The sequence below is a fragment of the Podarcis tiliguerta genome (genome assembly GCF_965153285.1).
Source record: "Podarcis tiliguerta genome assembly, chromosome: 18".
NCBI classification, from domain to species: domain Eukaryota; kingdom Metazoa; phylum Chordata; class Lepidosauria; order Squamata; family Lacertidae; genus Podarcis; species Podarcis tiliguerta.
This window is the reverse complement of record NC_139551.1, coordinates 9,562,496-9,588,784: the sequence shown is the minus strand read 5'-3', so window position 1 is coordinate 9,588,784 and position 26,289 is coordinate 9,562,496. Positions and strand designations below refer to the sequence as shown.

The 26,289-nt window shown below is 48.7% G+C and overlaps 1 protein-coding gene across 3 annotated transcripts in view; it reads right to left on the bottom strand.

Annotated features, from left to right (window-relative positions):
- Positions 1-831: 831 nt before the first annotated feature.
- The window catches only part of KCNN1 (potassium calcium-activated channel subfamily N member 1), an 85,951-nt gene continuing 60,493 nt past the window's right edge, over positions 832-26,289 (bottom strand). For 2 of the 3 annotated variants that reach the window (XM_083421669.1, XM_083421670.1), the window contains exons 5-10: positions 16,951-17,092; positions 15,683-15,793; positions 14,659-14,786; positions 6,472-6,541; positions 1,733-3,857; positions 832-1,474 (exon numbers count right to left, since the gene is read on the bottom strand). In XM_083421669.1, coding sequence (XP_083277795.1) covers positions 3,585-3,857; positions 6,472-6,541; positions 14,659-14,786; positions 15,683-15,793; positions 16,951-17,092 — 724 coding nt within the window. In that variant the 3' untranslated portion in view covers positions 832-1,474; positions 1,733-3,584. The remainder of the gene's footprint in view (positions 1,475-1,732; positions 3,858-6,471; positions 6,542-14,658; positions 14,787-15,682; positions 15,794-16,950; positions 17,093-26,289) is intronic. The other variant, XM_083421671.1, reaches the window with a different exon arrangement.

Genomic DNA, 26,289 nt, shown 5'->3' with positions numbered 1-26,289 from the left:
CAACCATATGTCAGGAGTGCTCTGATGGTGTTTCCTGCTTGGCAGGGGGTTGGACTCGATGGCCCTTGTGGTCTCTTCCAACTCTATGATTCTATGATTCTATGAGGCCACTTTGGAAGACAGGATTCTGGAAGCCAAGCCTGATGAGGAACGGTTGAAGGAGCTGGGTATGTTTACCCTGGAAAAGAGAAGACTGAGAGCCATCTTCGAATATCTTAAAGGCTGTCACATGGAAGAGGGAACAAGCTTGATTCTCCTTCTCCAGAGGGTAGGACTCGAACCCACGGCTTCAAGAAACAAAGACAAGAGATTCTGACTAAAGATCTGGAAGAACTTTCTGACAGTAAGAGCTGTTTGACAGTGGACTGGACTACCTTGTGGACTCTCCTTAGTTGAAGGTTTTTAATCAGATGTTGGATGGCCATCTGTCATGGATGCTTTGGCTGAGATTCCTGCATTGCCAGGGGGCTGGATTAGATGACCCCTGGGGGTCCCTTCCAACTCTACCGTTCTGTGATTCTATGATTCCAGAGCAAATGGCCCTTTGGTCTGATCCTGCAGGACTCGTCTTTCCAAAAAGGGGAGTGAGCCTCCCCAGATCCCACCGGTGGGACGTGAGACTGATGTGGGTGTGCCTTGCCGCACGCCAGGAAGTCTTGTTGTATGTTCTCTAGGTAGCTCAGCAGCAGACTCTTAATCTCAAGGTCGTGGGTTCGAGCCCCATGTTGGGCCAGTTTCCTGCATTGCAGGGGGTTGGACTGGATGACCCTCGTGGTTCCTTCCAGCTCTGCATTTTCCCTATGATTCTATGTTCTTAAAAACCAATCCCAATTTGAAATCAAGAGAACCTTTAATAGAAAAACAAAACAAAACTTTGATCATCCTCCGCGCTTTCCTAATTCTTATAAAATAGGTTGGGTTGCAATCCTCCCCACCACCACCACCAAATTTCGGCCTCTCCCCACCCTCCCCGCAAAACACACACACACACACTCACAATCGATCGATCGATTCAAGAGCAAGAAAGCAGCACAGTGTTTTAAGAGATCAAACCGGAAGTCTTCGAAACGAAAGCGGGAGGAATGTGTTTGTGTGCGTATGAGAGGAAACAGGGCGGTTAGGTTACAAAAGAGGAGGACAACCCATGTTTGGAAGACCCCAGAAAGGTTTTGTGCGTCCACTGAGTCACAAAGGCAGAAGGGCACCAGAGCCCCACACCCACCGCTTTCTGCCCAATGACCTTGTATTGGAGACAGGAAACATGACTCCCCCCAGTTCAGATGGGCTGATTTCCAATGCAACATCACTTCAACTGCCCATGTGCAAAGAGCTGCTGTCATCCCCCTTTAGATTACATTTGGAATTGCGTCAGCAAAAGCTCCCTTTGGTGTGCTGGTGCCACGGATTTTATAGGATCTTACAGGAGACAGTGAGCTTGCTTGTGGTGAGTAAGGAGAGGCCTGTAGCCTTATTACTGTATTTTTTGCTCTATAAGACGCACCAGACCACAAGACGCACCTAGTTTTTGGAGAAGGAAAACAAGGAAAAAAATATTCTGAATCTCAGAAGCTAGAAAAAACAAGAGGGATCGCTGCGCAGCGAAAGCAGCGATCCCTCTTGCTATTCTGGCTTCTGGGATAGCTGCGCAGCCTGCATTCGCCCCATAAGACGCACACACATTTCCCCTTACTTTTTAGGAGGGAAAAAGTGAGTAATATAGAGCAAAAAATACGGTATTTGATTTTACAGGTTTTTCGAACCCAGAAGCCATTCACTCTACTGTTGGGGGAAAGTGGAATGTTCTGTCTCTCTCCGACATTAGATTCCGCCCCCCCCCCCTTTTCAGTGTCTATCATCTTACTTTAAAAAAAGAGCGATTTAAGTAATAATAAAATAACCCTTTAAAAGCTGTTAACAAACCTGCTATTGTGCGGTTGTGGGGATCAGATTAGGAATTGTGTGCCACTATTGATGTTACAGGCACTAGCCAATAGGTGCCTGGTGGGTCAGCTCAGTGGTGTAGTGGCAGTTGCCAGTGCGCGGTGCCTGGGGCTCACGCAATTGCAACCCCACCTGAGCAAATGGGGTCACACTGAGCCGCCCATCCGCCCGCCCATGCAGCGGGGAGCCCAGCCAGTTGACGCAACCCTTGTCAGGCACAGAGGAGTGCTGGGCCAGGCCACACTGCCTGCATGGGGGTGCCTCGCTCATGCCCCCTCAAAAATTGTGCGCCTGGGGCAAATGCACCCCTGGCACCCCCACGCTACACCCCTGGGTTGGCTCCAACTATCTAGACCTCTTAAACTGAATGGGCTTGCTCATTAATTTCAGTGAGCTGGATTAACATTAGATACAGCCCACAATATTTATTTCTTTATAACAGGGGGTGGAGAAGCTCTGGTCCAGGGGATGGATGTGGCCCTCCAGGCCTCTCCATTTGGCCCCTGGAACCCTCCCCTCATTGACCCTCATTCTGCACCTTGCTTGAGTGTTTTTGTCTGCCTAGGGTGCATCCTTGAATTCTGATGAGGCCCCTTGCATGTCTGGATGACAGGTGTAGTGTGCGTAGAAACCAGCCAATTGCATAAAAGTAAACTTTGCATCAATTGCTCTATCCACTCCCCCCCCCCGGCCTCACCCAACAGTGGCATGTAGCCCCCAGAAGCCCTCCCAGCAGCAAATGGGGCCCTCAGGATGAGCTCTCTGCTCCTGCTTTAAAACAGGTCTTATTCTTTCTTCCAGGAGACAGAACAGGATTTGGAAGGAGAGCAAAAAAAACAACAACATACACGTGCCACTGGTCCCAGCTGCCTCAGTCCACCCTTGCACTTATGTATGGCTCCAAAACATGTTAAATCCATATATAGTTTTATGAGAAATGGGCATTTGCCCGCATTTCTCTCCAGTTTGGGAAGAGAAAAGGCAAACGAGCGAGTGGAGTGGGAGACTGTCGCCTGAAAGGTCCCCATTTGGAATCACAGGACGATAGAACCGTACTGTTGGAAGGGAACCAAAGGCCCATCTAGTCTCATCCCTTGCCAGGCTGAATGTTGAGACCATGGTGCAAGATGGCTCCCGTGGAGGGCATGGCTAGGGACCAAATGGCTGACGTTGGAAGGGAGAGAAGGGATTCTTTTTTTAAAAAAAAGGGATTGTTGCGAATTGGCGCAATTTCTACATGGGATTCCCCTCCCACCCAGTGCTATTTTTCAAGAAAAAGAGGTGCCAGCACTCACCATGGGCGCCTCCCTTGTTCTCTTAGAATGGCAATGGCGTCCGCCTGAGAGGTGCCGGAACTGAGTTCCGGCGAATTCCGGCTGAGGAAAAGAAAGCCCTGCTCCCACCCTCTCCACATACAAACAAACAAAAGAAACACCCCCAGCTTTGCATAATGTTACATTGGAACCGGGTTCGGAATCCGTTTTCTGTGCCCGACGAGTCTTCCGCGGCACGGGCCCATCTCGGCGGACTTGGGGAGGTCTGTGTACAGGGCTTTCCAGAAAAAAGCTCAGAGGGGAATCGGCCACACAATGGCCATATACGAGTCCATGGGTGCCCCCGGTGCGCGAGCCCGCACCCTTCAATCACCCGCTGTCCGAGGATGTGTGAGGGGCAGTGGAGGGAGACTTTCGCCGGCGGGTGGGAGTCCAGCAGGAGCGTTCGGAGCTGTTGGAGGTGCCGCAGGTGCGAGGCAAGGCCCGCTGCTGCTGGCGTATGGCTTGGCTGACGAGGCTGGGGAGCGCGTGGAGAGTCAGGCCCAGCATGTCGATCTTCCCCTCCAGGGCGCTGATGCGCTTCTCGAGGTCCTCGTTGCGCTCCTGCAGCTCTGACACCATGTCGTACATGACGTTTTGCGTCTGGCGAGAAAGGGAGGGGAAAGGGTTGGTGGTCGTTGCACCAGGAGAGAGCGGGGCGGCTCCAAACCACCACCCTGGCCCCACTTATTTATAGTAATACAATATACAGTGGTACCTCGGGTTACATACGCTTCAGGTTACAGACTCCACTAACGCAGAAATAGTACCTCAGGTTAAGAACTTTGCTTCAGGATAAGTACAGAAATTGCGCTCCGGCGGTGCGGTGGCAGTGGCGCCCGCCCTGTGGAACGCCCTCCCATCAGATGTCAAAGCGATAAACAACTACCTGACATTCAGAAGACATCTGAAGGCAGCCCTGTTCAGGGAAGTTTTTAATATGTGACATTTTAGTGTATTTTTCATCTTTGTTGGAAGCCGCCCAGAGTGGCTGGGGAAACCCAGCCAGATGGGTGGGGTACAAATAATAAATTATTATTATTATTATTATTATTATTATTATTATTATTATTATTAGCTAAAGTGGTGCTTCAGGTTAAGAACAGTTTCAGGTTAAGAACAGACCTCCGGAATGAATTAAGTACTTAACCATGAGGTACCACTGTAATAATTTATTATTATTATTATTATTAGTAGTAGTAGTAGTAATATAATAATAATAATAATAATAATTTATTATTTATACCCCGCCCATCTGGCTGGGTTTCCCCAGCCACTCTGGGCGGCTTCCAAAACAATATTAAAATACTGTGATACATCAAACATTAAAAGCTTCCCTAAACAGGGCTGCCTTCAGATGTCTTCTAAAAGTCTGGTAGTTGTTGTTCTCTTTGACATCTGGTGGGAGGGCGTTCCACAGGGAGGGCGCCACTACCGAGAAGGCCCTCTGTCTGGTTCCCTGTAACTTGGTTTCTCGCAGTGAGGGAACCGCCAGGAGGCCCTCGGCACTGGACCTCAGTGTCCGGATAGAACGATGGGGGTGGAGATGCTCCTTCAGGTATACTGGGCCGAGGCCGTTTAGGGCTTTAAAGGTCAGCAGCAACACTTTGAATTGTATTATTAGTATTATTAGTATTATTAGTATTATTAGTATTATTAGTATTATTAGTATTATTAGTATTATTAGTATTATTAGTATTATTAGTATTATTAGTATTATTAGTATTATTAGTATTAGTATTAGTATTAGTATACACCACCCATCTGACTGAGTTGCTTTAGCCACTTATTTCTCTGACATTCTGGGAGACCAGCGGAGAGGGGAGCTGGTCACAGCAGGATGAGGTCCTCCCTCTCTGCCATACTCTCCCCGCTCACTAAACCCTGTTACCTCTTCAGCACCCTGGCTCTGAGCCTTCTTGTCCTGAGGGTTTCCTAGGATGTTCCAAAGCTGGTGCCTCTCATCCAGCCCGTCCCCTTCCTTCCTTCCTTCCTTCCTTCCTTCCTTCCTTCCTTCCTTCCTTCTTTCCTCTGTCCTTCCTCTGTCCACTTTGGGAACCACTGATCCAGCTCAACATTTCCACTGACAGGTAACAGCTCTCCAGGGTTTCAAGCAGCGGGACATTCCCAGACCCTTCCAATATCAGGAATTAAACCTGGGGGCTTTTCCCTGTAGAACAGATGCTGCAACTTCCCCTTATAAATAAAGCAAGAGCCTAGTCCTCATGGTTCTGAATAAAGGGCTGGCTACCTTTGATAAGGGGGACGCGGGTGGCGCTGTGGCTTAAACCACAGAACCTAGGACTTGCCGATCAGAAGGTCATGGTTCGAATCCCCGCGATGGGGTTGCTCGGTCCCTGCTCCTGCCAACCTAGCAGTTCGAAAGCACATCAAAGTGCAAGTAGATAAATAGGTACCGCTCCGGCGGGAAGGTAAACGGCGTTTCCGTGCGCTGCTCTGGTTCGCCAGAAGCGGCTTAGTCATGCTGGCCACATGACCCGGAAGCTGTACGCCGGCTCCCTTGGCCAGTAAAGCGAGATGAGTGCCGCAACCCCAAAGTCGGCCACGACTGGACCTAACTGTCAGGGGTCCCTTTACCTTTACCTTTGCCTTTGATAAGAATTGCATTGAGCAGGGGTCGGCAACCCAAGGTCGTTTAACCAGCCCACGAGTCGCCCCTGAACTGAGCCTCCCACTTGGCAAGACCCCGCCCACTGCGCTAAACTGGCACAGTGTGGCACGGGGGCTTGCTTCCGCAGCGCCGGAAATTGCATCTGCGCATGTGCAGATGCCAAAAATCGTGTCTGCGCAGACGCAGACACTGGAAAGCACAGAAATCGTGGATTAAACCTTCCAACCCCTGGCATTGAGCCTCTACCCCAACCCAAGGTGATTACCGTATTTTTCGCTCTCTAAGACGCACCAGACCACAAGACGCACCTAGTTTTTGGAGGAGGAAAACAAGAAAACAAATATTCTGAATCTCAGAAGCCAGAACAGCAAGAGGGATCGCTGCGCAGTGAAAGCAGCAATCCCTCTTGCTGTTCTGGCTTCTGGGATAGCTGCGCAGCCTGCATTCGCTCCATAAGATGCACACACATTTCTCCTTGCTTTTTAGGAGGGAAAAAGTGAGTCTTATAGAGCAAAAAATACGGTACTTCAAGCAGAGACCCAAGCATTGCTTGATGTTTCCATCACCCAGGCGTGCGTGGCTCACCTTTGACAAATCCACGAGGGTGTTTGCCTGGTCGTTGAGCTTCCTCTGTTCCATTTTCACGCTCCTCAACCTGGAAAGCAAAAACGATAGCGGGGATTAAAGATGAGGGGAGGCGGGCAGGAGGTTGGGGTTGCACGAAGCAGCGGTCTGCAGGTGGAACAGACAGGAGATGAGAGAAAGAGATCCCACCATCACCGTAGACAGACATGCACACAATTCCAGATCCCGCCTTGCTGGATCCAAACACACACACACCCAGGCATGCAGGGAGCCAATGGCACGAGACCATTGGCTTGGGTGGAGACAGCTTAGAGAAGAGCCCTCTCTCAGCATGGAGTGACCCTCCACCTCTAGGTTTTTGGGGGACTGGAGAAGACTTTCCTGTCTCAGCTGAGCCTTGGAGGTCAGCCACTCAGCTTTTGAGAAACCCTGTTGGGTTTTCACTCCACTAGAAAATTTTGAGGCCCCTTACCACTTTTAGGGATATGGTGCTGCTTTTAAATATTAGTCTGATTCACCCTGAGAGCTGTCTTCTTGGATTTGGGGCACGGATCAGGTCACATTTGCATGAAAATGCAAACTGGATGGATGTATCTTCTAAAGCATCCGGAAGGCATTAGGGCAGGGAAGGTGCTGCAACCAGATCTCCTCCCCGCTTGTCTCCCAGAACCAGTAGAGGCATGAAAAGGGTGGAGAAGAGGTTGGCTGATGACAGGAGCAGTCTCTGATTGCTTGGGGGGAAAGCCCTGGAGAGGAGGGCAATGGACTTTCAGTTTCGGAAACTGAATTTTATGGAGGAAGACCACCGGAAATGAGATGCTCTCCTCATCAGGCATGGAACTCAGCCAAGTCTGTGGAGATGGTGTTTTTGCTAATAACGAGTTAACTCCACCTTTGATCTGTGTGATTACTGACTGGCATACTCCTGTGACAGTCCGAAGGATGGATTCAATGGACCTTTCCCAGCCTGGCTTATCAGGAAATTGGGAAAGTAAGGGTGGGGTGGGAGAGAGAATCATCTCACATTATAGAGTTATTTGAAGATGCTCACACTATGTTTACAGCCCTTAAACGACTCGGGTCCCAAATATCTGAGAGACTGCAGACTCTCACGTGTGAAGAACATAAGAAGAGACCAGCCAGATGCCCATTATGGGAGACTCTCAACCAGGACTCGAACACAGAACCAACACGCCCTTCCCGTGGGTTTCTAGCAACAGGCATTACTGTCTAGGCATCACATAGCCATTGTTGCTAGCGGAAAACACAGCAGAGGTGGCCCTCTTGCCTGCAGAAGTCTTTTTTTTTGGGGGGGTGGCAGTTTGGGGAGAAAGATTGCCTTCTCTGTGGTAGCCCCTGCATCGCGTATCTCCCTCCCCACAGAGATCTACAAGGCACCTTCATTGCCCAGCTTTTGTCACATGCGGAAAATGTGCTGCATTATCCCGACAGCCCAGCTGCGGTTTTGATTGTGTGTTTTTTTAATGTTGAGTTTACATGGTTGTGGCCCGTGGAAGGGAGGGCTATAATAGCAATAGCTAAAGGTGAAGGACCCTCGGGTGGTTAAGTCCAGTCAAATTCGACTATGGGGTTCGACAGTCATCTTCCCCAAGGGAACTGGCATTTGCCCACAGACAGGTCATATGGCAAGCAGAATTAAACCGCTTCAGGTGCAACGGGACACCGTGACAAGTGCCAGGGCGCACGGAAATGCTGTTTACCTTCAGAATAATAATAATAATAATAATAATAATAATAATAATAATAATAATAATTCAGATGGGATCTGCCAGGCTGTGATGGGCAGAGCAATGATGACATTGAAGGGAGCAGTTTAATAATAATAATAATAACAATAATAATAATTTTATTATTTCTACCCTGCCAAGCTGGCTGGGTTCCCCCAGCCGCTCTGGGCTGCTTACAGCACTTGTGGAAACATAGTAAAACGTCAAACATTAAAAACTTCCCGATACAGGCAGGAGGGTCCATGTGGGTGCTGTGAGATGGAGACATAATGACGCTCCCACTTATGGATGGGTCCAGAAAGCCCTTCCGTTGCTTGGCCTCTAAATCAGAGCAACGTGGCGAGACGCAGGCAAAAGATGGAAACAGCTTGTGCTGAGAGATGGGAGGGAAGAAAAACACGGCATTTGCAAGTTGGCAGAGGACTGGCATGCTACGAACCCCCAAATTTCTGACTCTCACACTCTCTCTCTCTTTTCTCTCTCTCTCTCTCTCGCTGTCCACATTTCGAAACGGAGAGAAATTTGGGTTAGCCGAGGGCTGGCCGGGGTGAAGCGCGGTTGGGATGCGCACCTTTGCGTGCGTAACTTGGGCATGCGTGTGTGTCTGAATGGGGTCGGCGTTGTGGCCTCCCGGAGGGGTGGAGACAAAGACGGGCAAACCATGCAGTGAAACAAAAATTCTGGCGGAAGAGTAACTTACTTCTGGGCTCTGCAAGGGCGGGGCGGGGTGGAGGGGGGAGGGAACAGAGACAAAACAACAGCACAGGTTTAAATAAACATGAGAGATAGGAAGGGGGGGTCACACCGCCAGACAGACACCGCCTTCTCTGCTCCCCAGAACCCACAGATTCCCACCCCGGAGTGGTCAAATTGTGGGTCGAAGGTATGAGGATAGCCGAAAACCCAGCACATACTAACCGGGGGGGGGGGGCACTGCCAGCGGCTCCCTCTTATGCGCAGGAACATAGGAATTCATCTTATACAGAGCCAGACCCGCTTTCCCACTCCATCTAGTTCAATACTGCCTGCACTGACTGGCAGCCAGAGATTTCCATCTCTTCCATGGCGGTGCCATGCAGACCCTCCAAGTGTCCCTATTTCCTTTTTCTTTTTTTAAAATGCTTTTTTATTAAGTTTTCATTTCAAATACACCAACAAAATACACAAATATTTCAAATCTTTTTACATCTGCCTTACTTTACGCTCCATAGATCAGTTGACTTCCCTTCCACAGGTTTTCTTATTCCACAGTTCCTTAATAATAACTAAACCATGACATAAGATTTATTTCAGTCCTGCTAACGTCTTCAAATTTCTACAGTTCTCACTTATATAGACCATAAATTTGCTCCATTCTTTTTGGTACTTTGTTCCTCCTGACTACGAATCCCATGGGTCAGTTTTGCTAATTCTGCGTATTCGACCAACTTTGTCTGCCACTCCTTCACAGTTGGTATCTCCTGTGTTTTCCATTTTTGGGCTATCAAAACTCTGGCAGCTGTTGTAGCATACATATATAATCTTTGGTCCATCTTCTTAATATCCTCTCCTATCAAACCTAGCAATAGTTCTTCAGGCTTTTCTGGGAATGTATATATAAGCATCCAAGTGTCCCTATTTTCCAGGGACTGTCCTGGGTTTACAGAAGCCGTCCCGGTTTCTGATCTGACCCTGGAAGGTCCCGCTTTTCCTTAGGACGTCCCTGTTTTCATCGGGGAAATGTTGGAAGGCATGCGATCGAACTTGCATCCTACTGTATGCAAGACTGCTGAGCTGGGGGACCAAGTAAGATTCAGGTCCTTTGTTCACAAGGGAAGTTGCCTTCCACTGAGCTAAACCACCAATCCGTCTAGGTCAGTATCACCGGCACTGGTTGGCTGAGCTGGGAAAAGCGTTGGACTCTTGAGAGCGCCACCGATTCCGGTTCTATCAGTTTGGTTACAACTCTCTCTCTATCTCTCCCTCAGCCACCCACCCTTGCCCCGACATTACTTGTTATGTACTGAAGTTCTCACCCTGGGCCAGCAGGGGGATACTGTAGATAGTTATGCAAATAAGGGATCAAAAGTGACATTCAGGGATTGGATAGTTTTAGAAAGTTGTTACAGTAACATTGTACTGGAGCTCTATATAAGCAGGCTGACTGAACCCTTCAGTTCAGTTCTGTCCTGGCCTGTGTATAAACAAGAGCTGTTTGAAGAATCGCTGTGTCGTCTGATATGTTCACCCACAACTTAACATTACTGAGAACACACTGCATGTAAAACACTGTAAACGAAAGCCAGGGACCCACAGTTTTGTCGCCTCAAGGTTATTTTGACGGCACAACTCTGCAAGTTCGCACACTCTGGTTCGCTGGCAAACCATCTCATCGTAGATCGCCTTCGACGCAAGGGGGAGCGAGGGAAACTCGATGTGCAATTGTGCGTGCCGCCACATCAAAACATCTGTCTCTCCTCCCCATGTTGCATCAATGCACACAAGCAGATGGTTAACACGGATATGGGAGGGGGATTTGAAAAACACAAATGGTTTGAAACACATGAAAGTCTGTGTGGCGAAGGCAGTAGCTGTCCTTGACCGAAAATCTGGCAAAGGTGCTGTCCAGGATCTTGGAAGGTAAACAGAAGCTGCTCTTCTAGACTTGGGTTGGGTTAGGAAATCTAGATATGGGGAAGTAATAGTGCCACTGTATTCTGCTCTGGTCAGACCTCACCTGGAGTACTGTGTCCAGTTCTGGGCACCACAGTTCAAGAAGGACACTGACAAACTGGAACGTGTCCAGAGGAGGGCAACCAAAATGGTCCTAGGCCTGGAAACGATGCCTTATGAGGAACGGCTAAGGGAGCTGGGCATGTTTAGCCTGGAGAAGAGGAGGTTAAGGGGTGATATGATAGCCATGTTCAAATATATAAAAGGATGTCACCTAGAGGAGGGAGAAAGGTTGTTTTCTGCTGCTCCAGAGAAGCGGACACGGAGCAATGGATCCAAACTACAAGAAAGAAGATTCCACCTCAACATTAGGAAGAACTTCCTGACAGTAAGAGCTGTTTGACAGTGGAATTTGCTGCCAAGGAGTGTGGTGGAGTCTCCTTCTTTGGAGGTCTTTAAGCAGAGGCTTGACAACCATATGTCAGGAGTGCTCTGATGGTGTTTCCTGCTTGGCAGGGGGTTGGACTCGATGGCCCTTGTGGTCTCTTCCAACTCTATGATTCTATGATTCTATGTTGTTTTTTATCAGACTCGCTGACCATGATGCAGAGGAAGCTTGCAAATTCTTGCATGTATCTATATCCTTGTGTAATGGCACTCAACCAGCGGCAATATTGCCTTACCCCAGATACAGCCAGTTTCCCAAACCAAGTCTCCTATGTATATTTTTCTCTGAGAGGCTATGTTTGGTCAGAATCGAGTAGATACTTCCAAAGTTAACACTAAACACCAAACCCTCCAAGTCCCCCTATTTTCCAGGGACAGTCCCAGATTTACAGAAGCCGCCCTGGTTTCTGATTTGATCCCGGAATGCCCCGCTTTCCCTTAAAGGTAAAGGTACCCCTGCCCATACGGGCCAGTCGTGTCCGACTCTAGGGTTGTGCGCCCATCTCACTTAAGAGGCCGGGGGCCAGCGCTGTCCGGAGACACTTCCGGGTCACGTGGCCAGCGTGACTCAGCTGCTCTGGCGAGCCAGCACCAGCGCAGCACACGGAAACGCCGTTTACCTTCCCGCTATAAAGCGGTACCTATTTATCTACTTGCACTTAGGGGTGCTTTCGAACTGCTAGGTGGGCAGGAGCTGGGACCGAAAGACGGGAGCTCACCCCGCCGCGGGGATTCGAACCGCCGACCATACGATCAGCAAGTCCTAGGCGCTGAGGTTTTACCCACAGTGCCACCCGCGTCCCTTAGGACGTCCCTATTTTCAGGGGAGAAATATCGAAGCGTGTGAAATGCATTACTTCTGGTAAATGAGCCACCATATTCACTAGAGGGCCGTGAAAATTTGTGTCCCAGACTTTTTAGACTCGTCTTCCCATGAACTATCTGAAACCAAAGGGACACATTGCTTACCAGATGTGATTTTTTTTTTTTTAACTCTCCCACCCCACTATTAGTGGTTCATGCAAACCACTGTTCTGCGCTTTGTATGGTAGAGGCAGGAGGCCCTAAGGGTGCATTTGTGGAAGCAAGTGGGTGAGGTCCCCCCAAAAAAGTTTGGCAACCGTTGCTCTACATTGTTATATTTGGATATGTGGGATGTGAAACACAGAGCAGTCAAATACAACATTCCTAGAGTGAACATAAAAGGGGATGTCTGGACCAGCCAGTCGGAACCTCCTGTTTCCTCCTGGGCTGGGACAGACTTCCTCTGCATGTGACCAGAGGTGGGCATGACCTCACCAGTGCAGGTAACAAAACAGCACAGGGGAGGCAGCCATATCTCTCTCTGACTCCATTCCTTGTAGAAGCAACATCTTCTTAGCCTGAGATGCTCTCTTGGCATCTTGGCTTGCAGCCAAGAGACGACAAAGGAACTATCTCCTTATGGGAACAGAGTGCAGGTGTATATATTTTGTAACTTAAGTCTGCCTTCTGGGATCCATCTGTGAACAGAATGTGTGTGAGTAAACTCTTTTATAATTTTATACAATACTGTGTTGTGCCTAATGTTTTATGAAGGAATAAAGGGGAATTACGAGGAAACTTATTTTAGAGGCTTATACAAGCCTGGCAAAGATGTTATCCACTGTGCAAATTTAAAAAGGGGAATGTTACTCTGCTAAATTATAGAACTTGCTAACACAAGTTGGGAAGGAAATAATTAAACAATATATCCTCCCTGCCTCCCTGAACATTCCCACAGAATGAACCTAACCTTTCCCATGACAGTTATGGTTTCTTGAGTCTTCTCCAAGGGAGCAACGGCAATACCTAGATGTGGACAAGGCCAGTATGCGGCTCCAAATCAAAGTGGCAAAGACTGTGGGATGTAACGTCACAGAAAGCAGTCAAGTACAACACTTCCTGTTTGCCCAGAGTGGACACAGCGGGGGATGTTGCTCCAGTCAGGAGGACTTCCTGTGACACCTGGTCTGGAGCATCCTCCCCCTGCGTGTGACCAGGTAGATGGGCGTGGCCCTAGGAGACCCCATAAAAGGGCTGGTCACACGGCCATCTTCCTTCTCTTGCTTCTCTTGATGATGTTCTCTTGATGTCTTTTTGTTTTCTGCTGGCTCTCAGCCAGCAGCACATATGGGATAAACTCTCTTCTGCAGCTAAAAGCTAAAGCCTGCCTTCAGGATCATACTGTGAACTGAATGTAAGTAAACTTCTTATCATTACTTTTGAAAGAAGACTGTTGTGTCCTTATTGTTTTAAGAGGGAATAAAGGGCAATTTACCAGGATCAAACCCAATCTGGACAAGCCAGATTGGACTGCTTAAGTAAAGAGATCCAAACAAATCTACCAACTAGCTTCTTGCAATATACTGGGGAAAATGGACTCTGCTACTGACTCACTAGTGTGGGTGAGGAAGGATATTATTTAATCAATATATCCTCTCCTACTAGCCACAACATTCTCACATAGACCTTATATGTGGGATGTGAAACACAAGAACAGTCAAGTACAAAATTCCTAGAGTGAACATGTTTACACAGGGGGAGGAATGTTTGTCCAGCCAGCAGGTCAACTTCCTGTTTCCTTCTGGGCTGGGACAGACTTCCTCTGCATGTGACCAGAGGTGTGTGTGGCCTCACCTGTGCAGGTAACGACAAAAGCACAGGGCAGGGCAGCCATCTCTCTCTCTATGACTACTTTCATTGAAGAAGCAACATCAGCTTAGCCAAAGATGCTCTCTTGGCCTTCAGCCAAGAAGGGACAAAGGGACTGTCTCTTTATGGGATAGTTTCCAGGTGTATGTTACTTTTCTAAGCTAAGTCTGCCTTCTGGGACCCGACTGTGAACAGAATGTGAGTGAGTAAACTCTTTTTATACTTTTATAGAAGACTGCGTTGTGTCTTATCTTTTATGAGGGAATAAGGGGAAAATACCAGAACAGTTATTATAGAGGCTTTAGTGAGCCTGAGCAAATGCATCCGCTACGAGTTTAAACAGGGGGATGTTACTCCGCTAAATTGTGAACTTGTTAACACAAGTTGGAAAGGCTACAATCAGACAATATATCCTCTCCTGCATCCCTGAACGTTCCCACACGATACGGGTAGGTTTCGTATAACAACCCAATGCCACCCCCAGCTAGCAGCAGATTTTTGCAACAATTTAATGGTGCATCGTATTTATTAGTCCTTTCAGGCAGGGACCCCCAAGTCAGGGAGAGATTTGGACAACAGAACAGGGGGATGGAGGGTGGGTGGGTGGGAGCAGGAAGCAGCAGGCACGGGGGGGGGGGTTTGAAGCAGGTAAACATGTTTGACTTACTGATGGATGGCTTGGAGGAACTTACGCTGGTGTTTCCGTACTTTGGCATGGTCAATCTTCCTCACCAGCTTGGTGTGCTTGTAGATCAGCCACGTTTCCCTGAGTACGTTGGCGGCAGAATTCTTCACCTGGGGGGTTGGGGAGGGAAAGAGGTTAAGGGGGAAAGAAAAGGAGATGGGCATCAGACAGGCAGGAGAAGTCTGAGGAGGTGAGCGGCGCTCTTCCAAAAAAATAGGCTCTCTGGAGTTCGTGACGGCACAGTCTCTGACCAATCCTACCTTGCTCCCATTGCGATAGCTCTCGATTATCACCAACCAATCCAAGTTTGACCCCATGGAGGATTGTTTGTGAAGATGCTAAGTTGCACCCGTGTCTTAAGAAAGCTAACTATTCGTAGTTAATTAAGAACTCAGTCTTTTAGTGTGGCAGCTTTTTGGTGTCTGCTAAAGAGATTTTTGCCATCCAATTATTTAGAAAGGTGGTGCGAGTTTTAATCTGTTTTTAATTTATTTTTAACTTTAAATCATTGCTATTAATTTTCCTTATCGGATCGTTTTATTGTGATACACACACACACACACACACACCTCACACTGCTTTGAGGGTTTTTAAAAAAAAAATTAAGGGGTGCATGCATATTATGAAATAAATAAATATTACTGTTTTCACAGTCAAGTCTTGATTCTCTGAACGGCCACTGCAAGGAATTGCCTTTGGAACAGCAATCCTCTGCGTTTTATAAAACGGCAGTAGAGGAGGTTGTTGCATGCATTATCCTGTAAGTAAAGATCTTCCGTGTAGAGACCCATTGAAATTCATGGTCCTCACATTCTCATGCCCATTGAATTCAATGGGTCTACTCTGAGTATGACCAGCGTTGGAGATGACCCACGGCAAATGGATTGGCCCAAGTTATTCATGTCCATGACCTTCGATGGGTTTACTCTTGAGCAGGACAAGGGTTGACTACCACCCACACTCTGCCTATGTTGAGGATCGGGGCCAAGGGTGCTGCACCTCTTACCCGCTTTGATAGCTGCGTATCCATCATGAAGTTGTGGACGTGCTTTTCCGCTTTGGTCAGTTCGAGCTTCCGGGCGACCACGGCAACCACAAGAGCTGTACAGCCTGCACCCTGCAAGACAAGGAAGAGGGTGGGTTAGAATAGGGAAGGCCAAACCGGTTGGATGCCTGCCTGCTGAAGGAGGCAAGAGAAGTGAGCCATATCCAAGGACACTGCAGTGTGCTCCATATTTTCATTTAAGTTAGTAACATGCCACCCAGTTACCAAAATCTCTAAGGGGCGGACATATATATATATATAATATTTTTCTTAGTTTTTCAACATATCATTTTCAACAGTAATTAAACATACTTTCATATCTGATATCATATTTTTTTTACTTCCATCAATCACATCTGAAAATTTTCCAGTCTACTCACTAAATACACGTTTCTGACTTCCACAATTACATTTAATTCATAACTAATATCTCTATTGCTTCATACATTTCTCCTTACAAAACTTCTTGTAGTCCTGCTAGCGTAATTTGTTGATTACATTGCTCTTCAAATAATTCATATGTTTCTTCCAATCTTCTGTAAATCTTATACAGTGGTACCTCGGGTTAAGAACTTCGTTAACTCAGGTTAAGAAATTCGTTCCGGAGGTCCGTTCTTAACCTGAAACTGTTCTTAACCTGAAGCACCACTTTAGCTAATGGGGCCTCCCGCTGCCACAATTTCTGTTCTCATCCTGAAGCAAAGTTCTTAACCCGAGGTACTATTTCTGGGTTAGCAGAGTCTGTAACCTGAAGCATCTGTAACCTGAAGCGTTTGTAACCCGAGGTACCACTGTATCTCTAATGACAGGTCAGTGTCAATCCAGCCTCAGTTTGCAACTGCTTGAGAAAAACCCTGGAGGGGACTTAGATGGTTGTGGGAAGGTGGGGACCTTCATTACTTGCAACGGCCTCATTGGGGCAAGATCTACTGGGAAGAGTTGCTTGGGTCACCAAGCCTGCGCTGTTTTGAATAAAGAGTTAACTTCACAGACACCACGTTGCTTTTTTAAATCGCTGACCTACACCTGAAATTAAAGCAAGGCAGTCTCTGAAAGGCAATCTGAAAGGCATGGCATGAAAGGAAAGAGGTACAGGGAGGGAAGAGGAAAAAAGAAGACTTACAAGCTGAAAGGCAGAACCCACAGGGGAGGAAGAGCAGGGAAATGTAAGAAACAAAGGGTGATCTGTGCACCAGCTGGAAAGATACAGGCGGCAGATGGTACCTTACCATAATCCCAGTGAGCAGGCAGACTCCTTTCCCGCAGTAAGTGTGCGGGACCATGTCCCCGTAGCCGATGGAGAGGAAGGTGATGGAGATCAACCACATGGCCCCCAGGAAATTGCTGGTCACATCTTGCTTGTCATGGTATCTGGGCCGAAAGAGAGTAAAAGGAGAGGGGGGGAAGTCTCCATCAAAACCGTCTTGGCTTCTTCCCGTCCACCCTTGGCCTGCCCCACACATAACCGAAGTGGGTGAGGGTGGGGCTACAGTAGGACACCCCCCCCCCCACGTGCCCAGTCTCTGCCCACTGCAGGCTGCCACAGAGGATGGAAGAGTTTTGCATTGGGCTGGGTGTATTTCAGTTGTAAACTGTCGCCTTAAATGTGGATCCAAAATGGATGAGAATTTGTTGATTTCGGTTTCTCGTTTTAAATTCAGTTCTCCTCATCTGCCCAGCCATATATGTATATCCTCGTGAAAGCTGGGCAGCATTTCTGGTGCAAATTTCTCCCAATATACCAATGTTTGCATGGGGTTTGACTAACGGACGCATTTTCTTGCAAAGCAACGTTTTGTAATATGATAGGGCGTCAGGTTGTTTTCACCAGTGCATGCACCGCAAAGCACACACTGCCCTAATTTTTTTTGCACACAATATTTCTCGGACAACTGCATTGCAAAATTCAGATAAGCAATTCCTGCCCTCCCAATTTGAAGGATAGCTGTTATTTCACAAGGCATATTTGCTCCAGGACTGTGAATGAAGCATTGATCGTAGCCAACAGTGGTTTGGAAATTCAGTTTTGCAGACCCGGGGAATCCCTTTCCTGCCCATATTTTGCATTGATTCTAAATATGGCTTCTCATTCCATCCCTGTGGCAGCCTCGGAGCGTTAGCAGCACCATTCAAAGTGTCCATTCCTGCATTCTCAAAGCTGTGGTTGCAAGAATGCTCTCTGGGTTTCCAAGCAGAGAACTCCATCGGATGAACACCCGCTAACTTTTTTTTTTGCAGCTCAAAGACTGAAGGGTTTTGTTTGTTTCATTAAAAAAAAAACAAGTCAAGATTCCTCTTTGGGTACAACACGGCTTTCCCCCCAATCAGTATGTTGAATTCTTTTACTTCCATTCTCTTTGAAGCTGGATCCTATGCAAGTTTACTCGAAAGAAAGTCCTACTGTTCCCTCTCCTCCTCAAAGTACTGTTTCCCTAAGCCTTTTCATAGAATCCTAGAGTTGGAAGAGACCACAAGGGCCATCGAGACCAACCCCCTGCCAAGCAGGAAACACCATCAGAGCACTCCTGACATATGGTTGTCAAGCCTCTGCTTAAAGACCTCCAAAGAAGGAGACTCCACCACACTCCTTGGCAGCAAATTCCACTGTTAAACAGCTCTTACTGTCAGGAAGTTCTTCCTAATGTTTAGGTGGAATCTTCTTTCTTGTAGTTTGGATCCATTGCTCCGTGTCCGCTTCTCTGGAGCAGCAGAAAACAACCTTTCTCCCTCCTCTATGTGACATCCTTTTATATATTGGAACATGGCTATCATATCACCCCTTAGCCTCCTCTTCTCCAGGCTAAACATGCCCAGCTCCCTTAGCCGTTCCTCCTAAGGCATCGTTTCCAGGCCTTTGACCATTTTGCTTGCCCTCCTCTGGAATCTGTGTCTTCATACGCAAGGGAATATTGTGTGGCGAGTTCCCTCCTCCCCCCGAGGAAATAAAGACACAGGACACAAGAATTCAGGTTAATGGGTCAAATTAGGCCACAACCTTATTGATTACAGGAATTGAGCGGTATTGTCTTAGGCATTGGTCCTAACTACTAACTGGCTAGAGGCCGGAAGGGTTAATCACCAGTGGGAGGAGTCCTGCTGAGGCACGTCAACTAGTACCTCCCCCCGGTGTCACCGCATGGGGGCGTGCCGTGGGCCCACACCTCCATAGGCTTAGGACAAGGCCACGCCCCCCGGAATCCTTTACCGGACGACAACATTCCTAGAGTGTACATGTTAGAACATGGGGAGGGATGTCTGTCTAGCAAGCAGGTAAACTTCCTGGGGACGGACTTCCTCTGCATGTGACCAGAGGTGGGTGTGGCCTCACCTGTGCAGGTAAATGATAAAAGCACAGGGCAGGCAGCCATCTCTCTCTCTGCCATCTTCCTTCGATGAGGAAACATCTAAGGATGCTCTCTTGGCTCTCAGCCAAGAGAGGAGATAAGGACTATCTTGCTACAAGATAGATTCTGAATGTATGTAACCTTTTTTAAGCTGTCTGCCTTCTGGGATCATACTGTGAACAGAACATGAGTAAACTCTTTTATACTTTTATGAAGACTGTGTCGTGTCTTGTATTTTAAGAGGGAACAAAGGGGAAATTACCAGAGTAATTATTATAGAGGTTCTAGTGAACCTGTGCAAGCGTTACCATTGCGAACTTAAAGGGGAATGTCTATAAACTCTGCTGATATTTTGGGAACTTGTTAGCACAAGTTGGATAAGGATATAATTAGTCAATATATCCTCTCATGCACCCCAGAACATTCCCACAAGGTGATGGCGCCCCCCTCATTTGCATAACAATAGGACAGTACTCCCACCAATGCCTAACCACCAATACCGAAGAGTTGTGACGGTTTGCTACGAGGTAGGCGGAAACCAAATGGCCGGAGCCAATCTGTCACTCGGGAAAATTCCTACCAGGCCCCTTGACAGCGACCAACCGGAGTTCAGAGCAACGTCAGAGAACCTAGCCTAAAAAGAGGGTGGGATGGGCGGGAAAACTGGGTCAGCTGCAGCGGGAGAAAAGAGGAGGAGCCTCGGCTGTAGCCAGTTTAAATAGCCGAGGCCCCGCCCCCGGAGCCAGCTGATTGGCTGGCCCGGGGTATGATGCGGCTGGGGATTCCCTTAGGTATTGCGGGGGCTGGAGCCAGCCCCCGCGAATGTGGGGAAGGGCGTGACGCCCGCAACCCCACCTCCTTGTTTATCGCGGAAGTGGCTTTCCATAAGAAGGGTCTCAGCTAGGAAGGTAAACGGGAAGGTAAACGGCGTTTCCGTGCGCTGCTCTGGTTCGCCAGAAGCGGCTTAGTCATGCTGGTCACATGACCCGGAAGCTGTACGCCAGCTCCCTCGGCCAGTAAAGCGAGATGAGCGCCGCAACCCCAGAGTCGGTCACGACTGGACTTAATGGTCAGGGGTCCCTTTACCTTTACCTTTAAGCCAATACCACTCACATGCTGTAATCAATAAAGTTGTGGCCTTTTTTTGCCCTCTAACCTAATATACTGCGTCCTGGTGTCTTTCTTATCCTCAAGGGGGGGGGGTCCTCGTCTCACAACAACGGAATCAGAGATATGGAAGGAACCACGAGGGTCAACAGCCGGCAATGCAGGAATCTTTTTGCCCAATGTGGGGTTCAAACTCATGACCTGAGATAAAGAGTCTCGTGTTTTACCAACTGAGCTATCCTTTGTCGAAGGATGGCATGAACGCTTGTCACTTTGAAGAGGTTGTGACACAACTGCAGCTAGGATTTTAGGAGCCGGGGAATGGAAAAACCTCAAAAAATCTGCATTTGGCTGTGCGGTATATAAGAACATATGGACTTTAGCTACCGGGGGGGGGGGGGATACATGGAAACTGTCTGTTTCTTTTAGAAGATCCAGAATGCTTTTAGGTCAAGCTGGAAGACATGCAAAGGAGGGCAAACAAGAAGATCATGGGTCTGGAAACCAAACCTTATGAGGAACGGTTGAAGGAGCCGGGTATGTTTAGCCTGGAAAAGAGGAGACTGAGAGGAGATAGGAGGTAAAGGTAAAGGTAAAGGGTAAAGGGACCCCTGACCATTAGGTCCAGTTGTGGCTGACTCTGGGGTTGTGGCGCTTTATTGGCCGAGCTTCTGGGTCATGTGGCCAGCATGACTAAGCCGCTTCTGGCGAACCGGAGCAGCGCACGGAAACGCCGTTTACCTTCCTGCCGGAGCTGTACCTATTTATCTACTTGCACTTTGAGGTGCTTTCGAACTGCTAGGTTGGCAGGAGCAGGGACTGAGCAACAGGAGCTCACCCCGTCACGGGGATTCGAACCGCCAACCTTCTGATCGGCAAGTCCTAGGCTCTGTGGTTTAACCCACAGCGCCACCCACGTCCCAAGGGATAGGATACCCATCTTTAAATATCTGAAGGGCTGTCACATGGATGATGGACCAAGCTTGTTTTCTCCTGCTCCAGAGGGTAGGACTCGAACCCATGGCTTCAAGTTACAAGAAAGGAGATTCTTGTAACTACAAGTTACAAGAAAGGAAGAACTTTCCGGCAGTTTAAGAGTCATTTTACAGTGGAATGGTCTCCCTCGGGAGATTATGGGGTCTCCTTCCTTGGAGGTTTTTAAGTAGAAGTTGGAAGGCCATCTGTCAGGGATGATTAAGCTGAGGTTCCTGCATTGCAGGGGGTTGGACTGGATGACCCCTGGGGTTCCCTTCCAACTTTACAATTTTAAGATTCTGTGATGTAACACTTCTGGCTTGTTAAGAAAGGCTGTTTTGTTTTGTTTTGTTTCAACCAGCGGCTGTTGAGTGCCAATCCCGAGCAAACAGGCCTACAAGCCAGAAAGGAAAAAGCGGAAAACCCCCCTGTGAATATTTGTAGGGTCCTGGGGGAAACAGGGAAATGTCAACAACGCTTTGCAAAAGAAAGGAAGAAAGAAAAGGGCTTTGCAATTTAACGCCCGACTCCAACGCACACAGCAAATTAGCGCTAATGTGAGATGAGTGGAGTGATACCCGCAGAGGGACTTTTTCTGCCGAGCTGAGCGTCACTGCTCTCCGGAGACTGGAGGAAAGCGAAGGAGCGTTTAAAGCTGCGCAGATTAGTTTTGAAGAAGCGCTATGGGGGGGGGATGGGGGGAAGTGTGACTTAATTGCTCGTGGTGCTAATTAGGATTGCTATTGATTCGCGCGAAGGTGGCAGCGCCTTCAGGGCAGGAGCCCAGGGCTCCTCTCACCAGGGTGGGCAAGGAACGGCTTTCAATGTTGCAAAAATGGGGTTGGTATATTCAGAAGAAAGGGGAAATAATGCATCTGTCCCGGCCAGACAGAAGGACTGTTTTGGGGGACAGGGGGCGGGCAGGTTTGGGGGCCTCCCTGGTCCTGAGTGGGGTAATTGTGTCCCTGAAGGATCAGGTGCACAGCCGGGGAGCCATTTTGGACTCACAGCTGTCCATGGAGGCACAGGTCATTCTGTGTCCAGGGCAGCTGCTTACCCAATGGCGTAGCGTGGGGGGTGCAGGGGGGGCCGGCCGCACCGGGCGCAACATCTGGGGGGCGCGCGCTCGCACTTGCAGCTCTCTGCCCCTACTAAAATCCACGGGTTAGGGGGCGCAAATTACTTGCCTTGCCCCGGGTGCCGACAACCCACGCTACGCCACTGTGCTTACCAGCTCCATCTGAGACCCTACCTTCCTGCTCCCTGTTTTCCCAGAGTGGTCCATGTTCTGGTCATAGCTGTCAACTTTCAGATTTGAAAATAAGGGATCAGCAGCCTCACCTGTCCCGGGGACAGTCTATGGGATATCTAACAATCTGGGATAGCAGCAAGAAGTGGTGCTGGAATAAGGGAATTTCCTGCAAAAAAGGGAAGGTTGACAGCTATGGTTCTGGTTATCTCCCGCTTGGACTACTGCCATGCGCTCTACATGGGGCTACCTTTGAAGGTGACCCAGAAACAACAACTAATCCACAATGCAGCAGCTAGACTGGAGACTGGGAGTGGCTGCCAGGACCACATAACAAAGGTCCTAAAGGAACTTCACTGGCTCCCAGTACATTTCTGAGCACAATTCAAAGTGTTGGTGCTGACCTTTAAAGCCCTGAACAGCCTTGGCCCTGTCAATCTGAAGGAGCGTCTCCACCCCCATCGTTCTGCCCGGACACTGAGGTCCAGCTCCAAGGGCCTTCTGGTGGTTTCCTCACTGCGAGAAGTAAGGAGAGGGCCTTCTCGGTGGTGGCACCCGCCCTGTGGAACGCCCTCCCATCAGATGTCGAGGAAATAAACAACTATCTGACTTTTAGAAGACATCTGAAGGCAGTCCTCTATTGGGAAGTTTTTAATGTTTGAACTGCCTTGGCCCCATATGCCTGAAGGAGTGTCTCCACCCCCATTTTTGATGGCTATCCTAGCTGCTCTCAGTCTTGTCTTTTCCAGGCTAAACATCCCCAGCTCCTTCAACTGTTCCTCATAAGGCTTCATTTCCGAACCCCTGATCATCTTGGTCGTTCTCCTCTGCACACCTTCCTGCTCGTACACACACTGAATTGTGTTTTTTTTGGGGGGGGAGGGAGCCATGAATGTTTAAAATGGTGCTTTAAAAGGATTGTACGAATGTGACCTAAATTAGAAAGTTCCATTAAGTTCAATGAGTGTGACGAGTCTTTAATACAAGGGAGCCTGGCTGGATCAAACTACCTGGCAATCCAATAGATAACTTCTGATATCCTTGGGGGGGGGGGGACGACGACAAAACTGGGCTTGCATGCCAGACCTGCTTGTTCCAGCAATTACTATTTAGAGATAGACTGTTCCTGATCAAGGAGGTTCTATTAAGACACCATGGCTACCAGCAGTTGACTCCTCCTCTTCAATAGTCTACCAATTTCCACTAAAACAAGGCCCACAACTATGCTCTCTGAGTTTTGCCTTGTTAAATTGTACGGCTTTTCCGAAGAGATCAATTCAGCTTGGCAAAATTTTATCCGATCACTTGTGTCTGTAATCAATGCACGAATTGCAGCGCCCCCTGCAAATACCTATCTGCCTGCTGCCCGCCCTGCTTCTATAGCTGACTAAAACAGTGGCCACCGCCACATCTTGTGGCACTGAGTTCCGCAGGTGAACTGTGTGGCCTGAGTAAAGAAAGTTCACGGTTTTCAGCAAAACCCTTCAGTGCAAATCTCTGCAGGCAAAAAAGGAAGGGGTGGGGGGGGGAGAGAGAAGGAAAGGAAAAGAGAGAAAAAAACCTCCTCCCCGACCTTGGAAAAGAACCGGCATGGAGCGTGGTGGATTTCGGAAGATGCACTGGAAGTTAGCGGAGAAGAGGGTGCTTTGGAGTGGCATGCAGGGAGTAAGACTGGGATAGAGGAATGCAGAAATTTGCCCCCAAGAGGGGAAAAAACTAAAGGAACAGAAAGACCCAGACAAGCCTGACTATGCCAAGCAATGTTAAGAGGAGGAATTTAGGATTGCTGCTTCCTTTCTTTCTATTCAGCCTGCACAGCTAGAGCTGGTGGACCCCCAGACCTCTGTCCCCAGCTCTATCCGGCCCTCTTTCCCCAGGGAAGGGTAGCGGTGGTTGTGAACCGTTGAACATTTTGCTCGGAACATCGGAAAAGGATGTGAGGGGTGGCGGGGGAATCTGCAGAGTCGGAAGCGGGGGCCACCCCAGAGTCATCTAGTCCAACCCCACAACTGCAATGCAGGATGCGCATTGTGGGAAATCTGACTGCTTCCCAGGAAGGGACTTTCAGTGGCGCTATGTTGCTTTCGCTAGATCAGCTTTGCTAGCTTGCAAAGATTCGGTTTTATATTGTTCTCAGTTCAATTGTAGTTTAATTGCCCCCCCCCCCCAACTGCTATCTTTGATAGATCTTTAGCTTTCTGAATTTTCTCTGTGCTGGTTTTAATTTTGAGTCCCGGCCGCAGGGGGAAAGGTGGGCCATAAATAACGATGGTGATGCTTTAGTTGCATTGCAGGGGGTTGGACTAGATGACCTTGGCGTCCCCCTTCCAATTCTATGATTCGATGATGATGACAATGATAAACAGGGGTGGCAAGATTTAGCTGTCTGGCAGTTCTGTCTCTCCCCCCCCAACCCCCCCAACCCCTCCAAAATCTGTGATTCCTGCATGTCAGGGGTTGGACTAGATGACCCTAAGGGTCCCTGCAGTTCTATGGTTCTGTGAAAAGCAGGCATCACTGGGCCAGGAAGCGATGGAAGTCTCCTCTGGCTCTCCTCTGGCAGCGGCTGTGCCTGTGCGCTTGAATCACGCAGCCTTTTCGGTTCCCTTCACGGCTGAGTGTAGCCTGACTCACTGCTTCCTCGCAGAGAGAAAACCAGGCAGCCCTGGAAAAAATCCATGGCGCGCTGGCTGAGCTCCTGGTGTTCACGAAAGGGCTTCCGGGGTGCTTCTCCAGCTTGGCATCTAAGGGGGTTCTTCCTCAACCACCAGCCACCCATCCTGCTGCGCCCAGAAGAGAACGAGGGTGCAGGAGGCAGGGCCACCCCCCTCCTCGCTCCCCTCTCAAGGTTGAATGCCTGCCTGGCAGCTGTGATAAATTTCCAGGAAATGATGCCGCCACCTCGGGACAAGCTTAAAGGCTGAGGATTTATGGGGGCACCAGCTTTTGTGGGCGAAAGGCCACTTTGTCGGATGTGGGATGGGTTTGGAGGAGGTGGGCAGGAAGGGGGGAACTGGGTTTTAGCCCATGTTTGCCATGCTCAGAGTAGGCCCATTGAAATTGAGGGACTACTCTTCCCCTCCTGCAGTTTCCAGCATCAGGAGCTCAGACACTGGACACAGAACATTGCCAACATGGCAAGGGTTCAGCATTAGCCATCTCCTGCTCTGTGATTTTTTTTCTAATCCTCTTTTCATAGACTCGTAGAGTTGGAAAGGATGCTGAAATCTCAGCGAAAGCATCCATCACAGATGGCCATCCCACCTCTGCCTATAAAGTCAACCACCTCCCAGGGGCAATTGTTCCACTGTTGTACAGCTCTTGCATTCAGAAACTTCTCCCTGATGTTTAGATGGAATGTCTTTTCTTGCAACACGAGAAAACAAGCTTGTTCCCTCTTCCATGTGACAGCCCTGAAGATATTTGAAGATGGCCACCATATCTCCTCTCAGTCTTCTCTTTATTGGGCTAAATTGGGTATAATTCCTTCAACCGTTCCTCATAAGGCTTGGTCTCCAGACCCTTGAGCATCTTGGCCACCCTCTTCTGCACACCTACCAGTTTGCCAACATCCTCCTTAAATTGTGGCACCCAGAATTGCACACAGGATTCCAGGTTGTGGGATGTGAAACACAAGAGCAGTCAAGTACAACATTCCTAGAGTGAACATGTTTACACAGGGGGAGGAATGTTTGTCCAGCCAGCAGGTCAACTTCCTGTTTCCTCCTGGGCTGGGACAGACTTCCTCTGTATGTGACTAGAGGTGGGCGTGGCCTCACCTGTGCAGGTAACGACAAAAGCACAGGGCAGGGCAGCCATCTCTCTCTCTTTCACCACATGCATTGAAGAAGCAACATCTGCTTAGCCAAAGATGCTCTCTTGGCCTCCAGCCC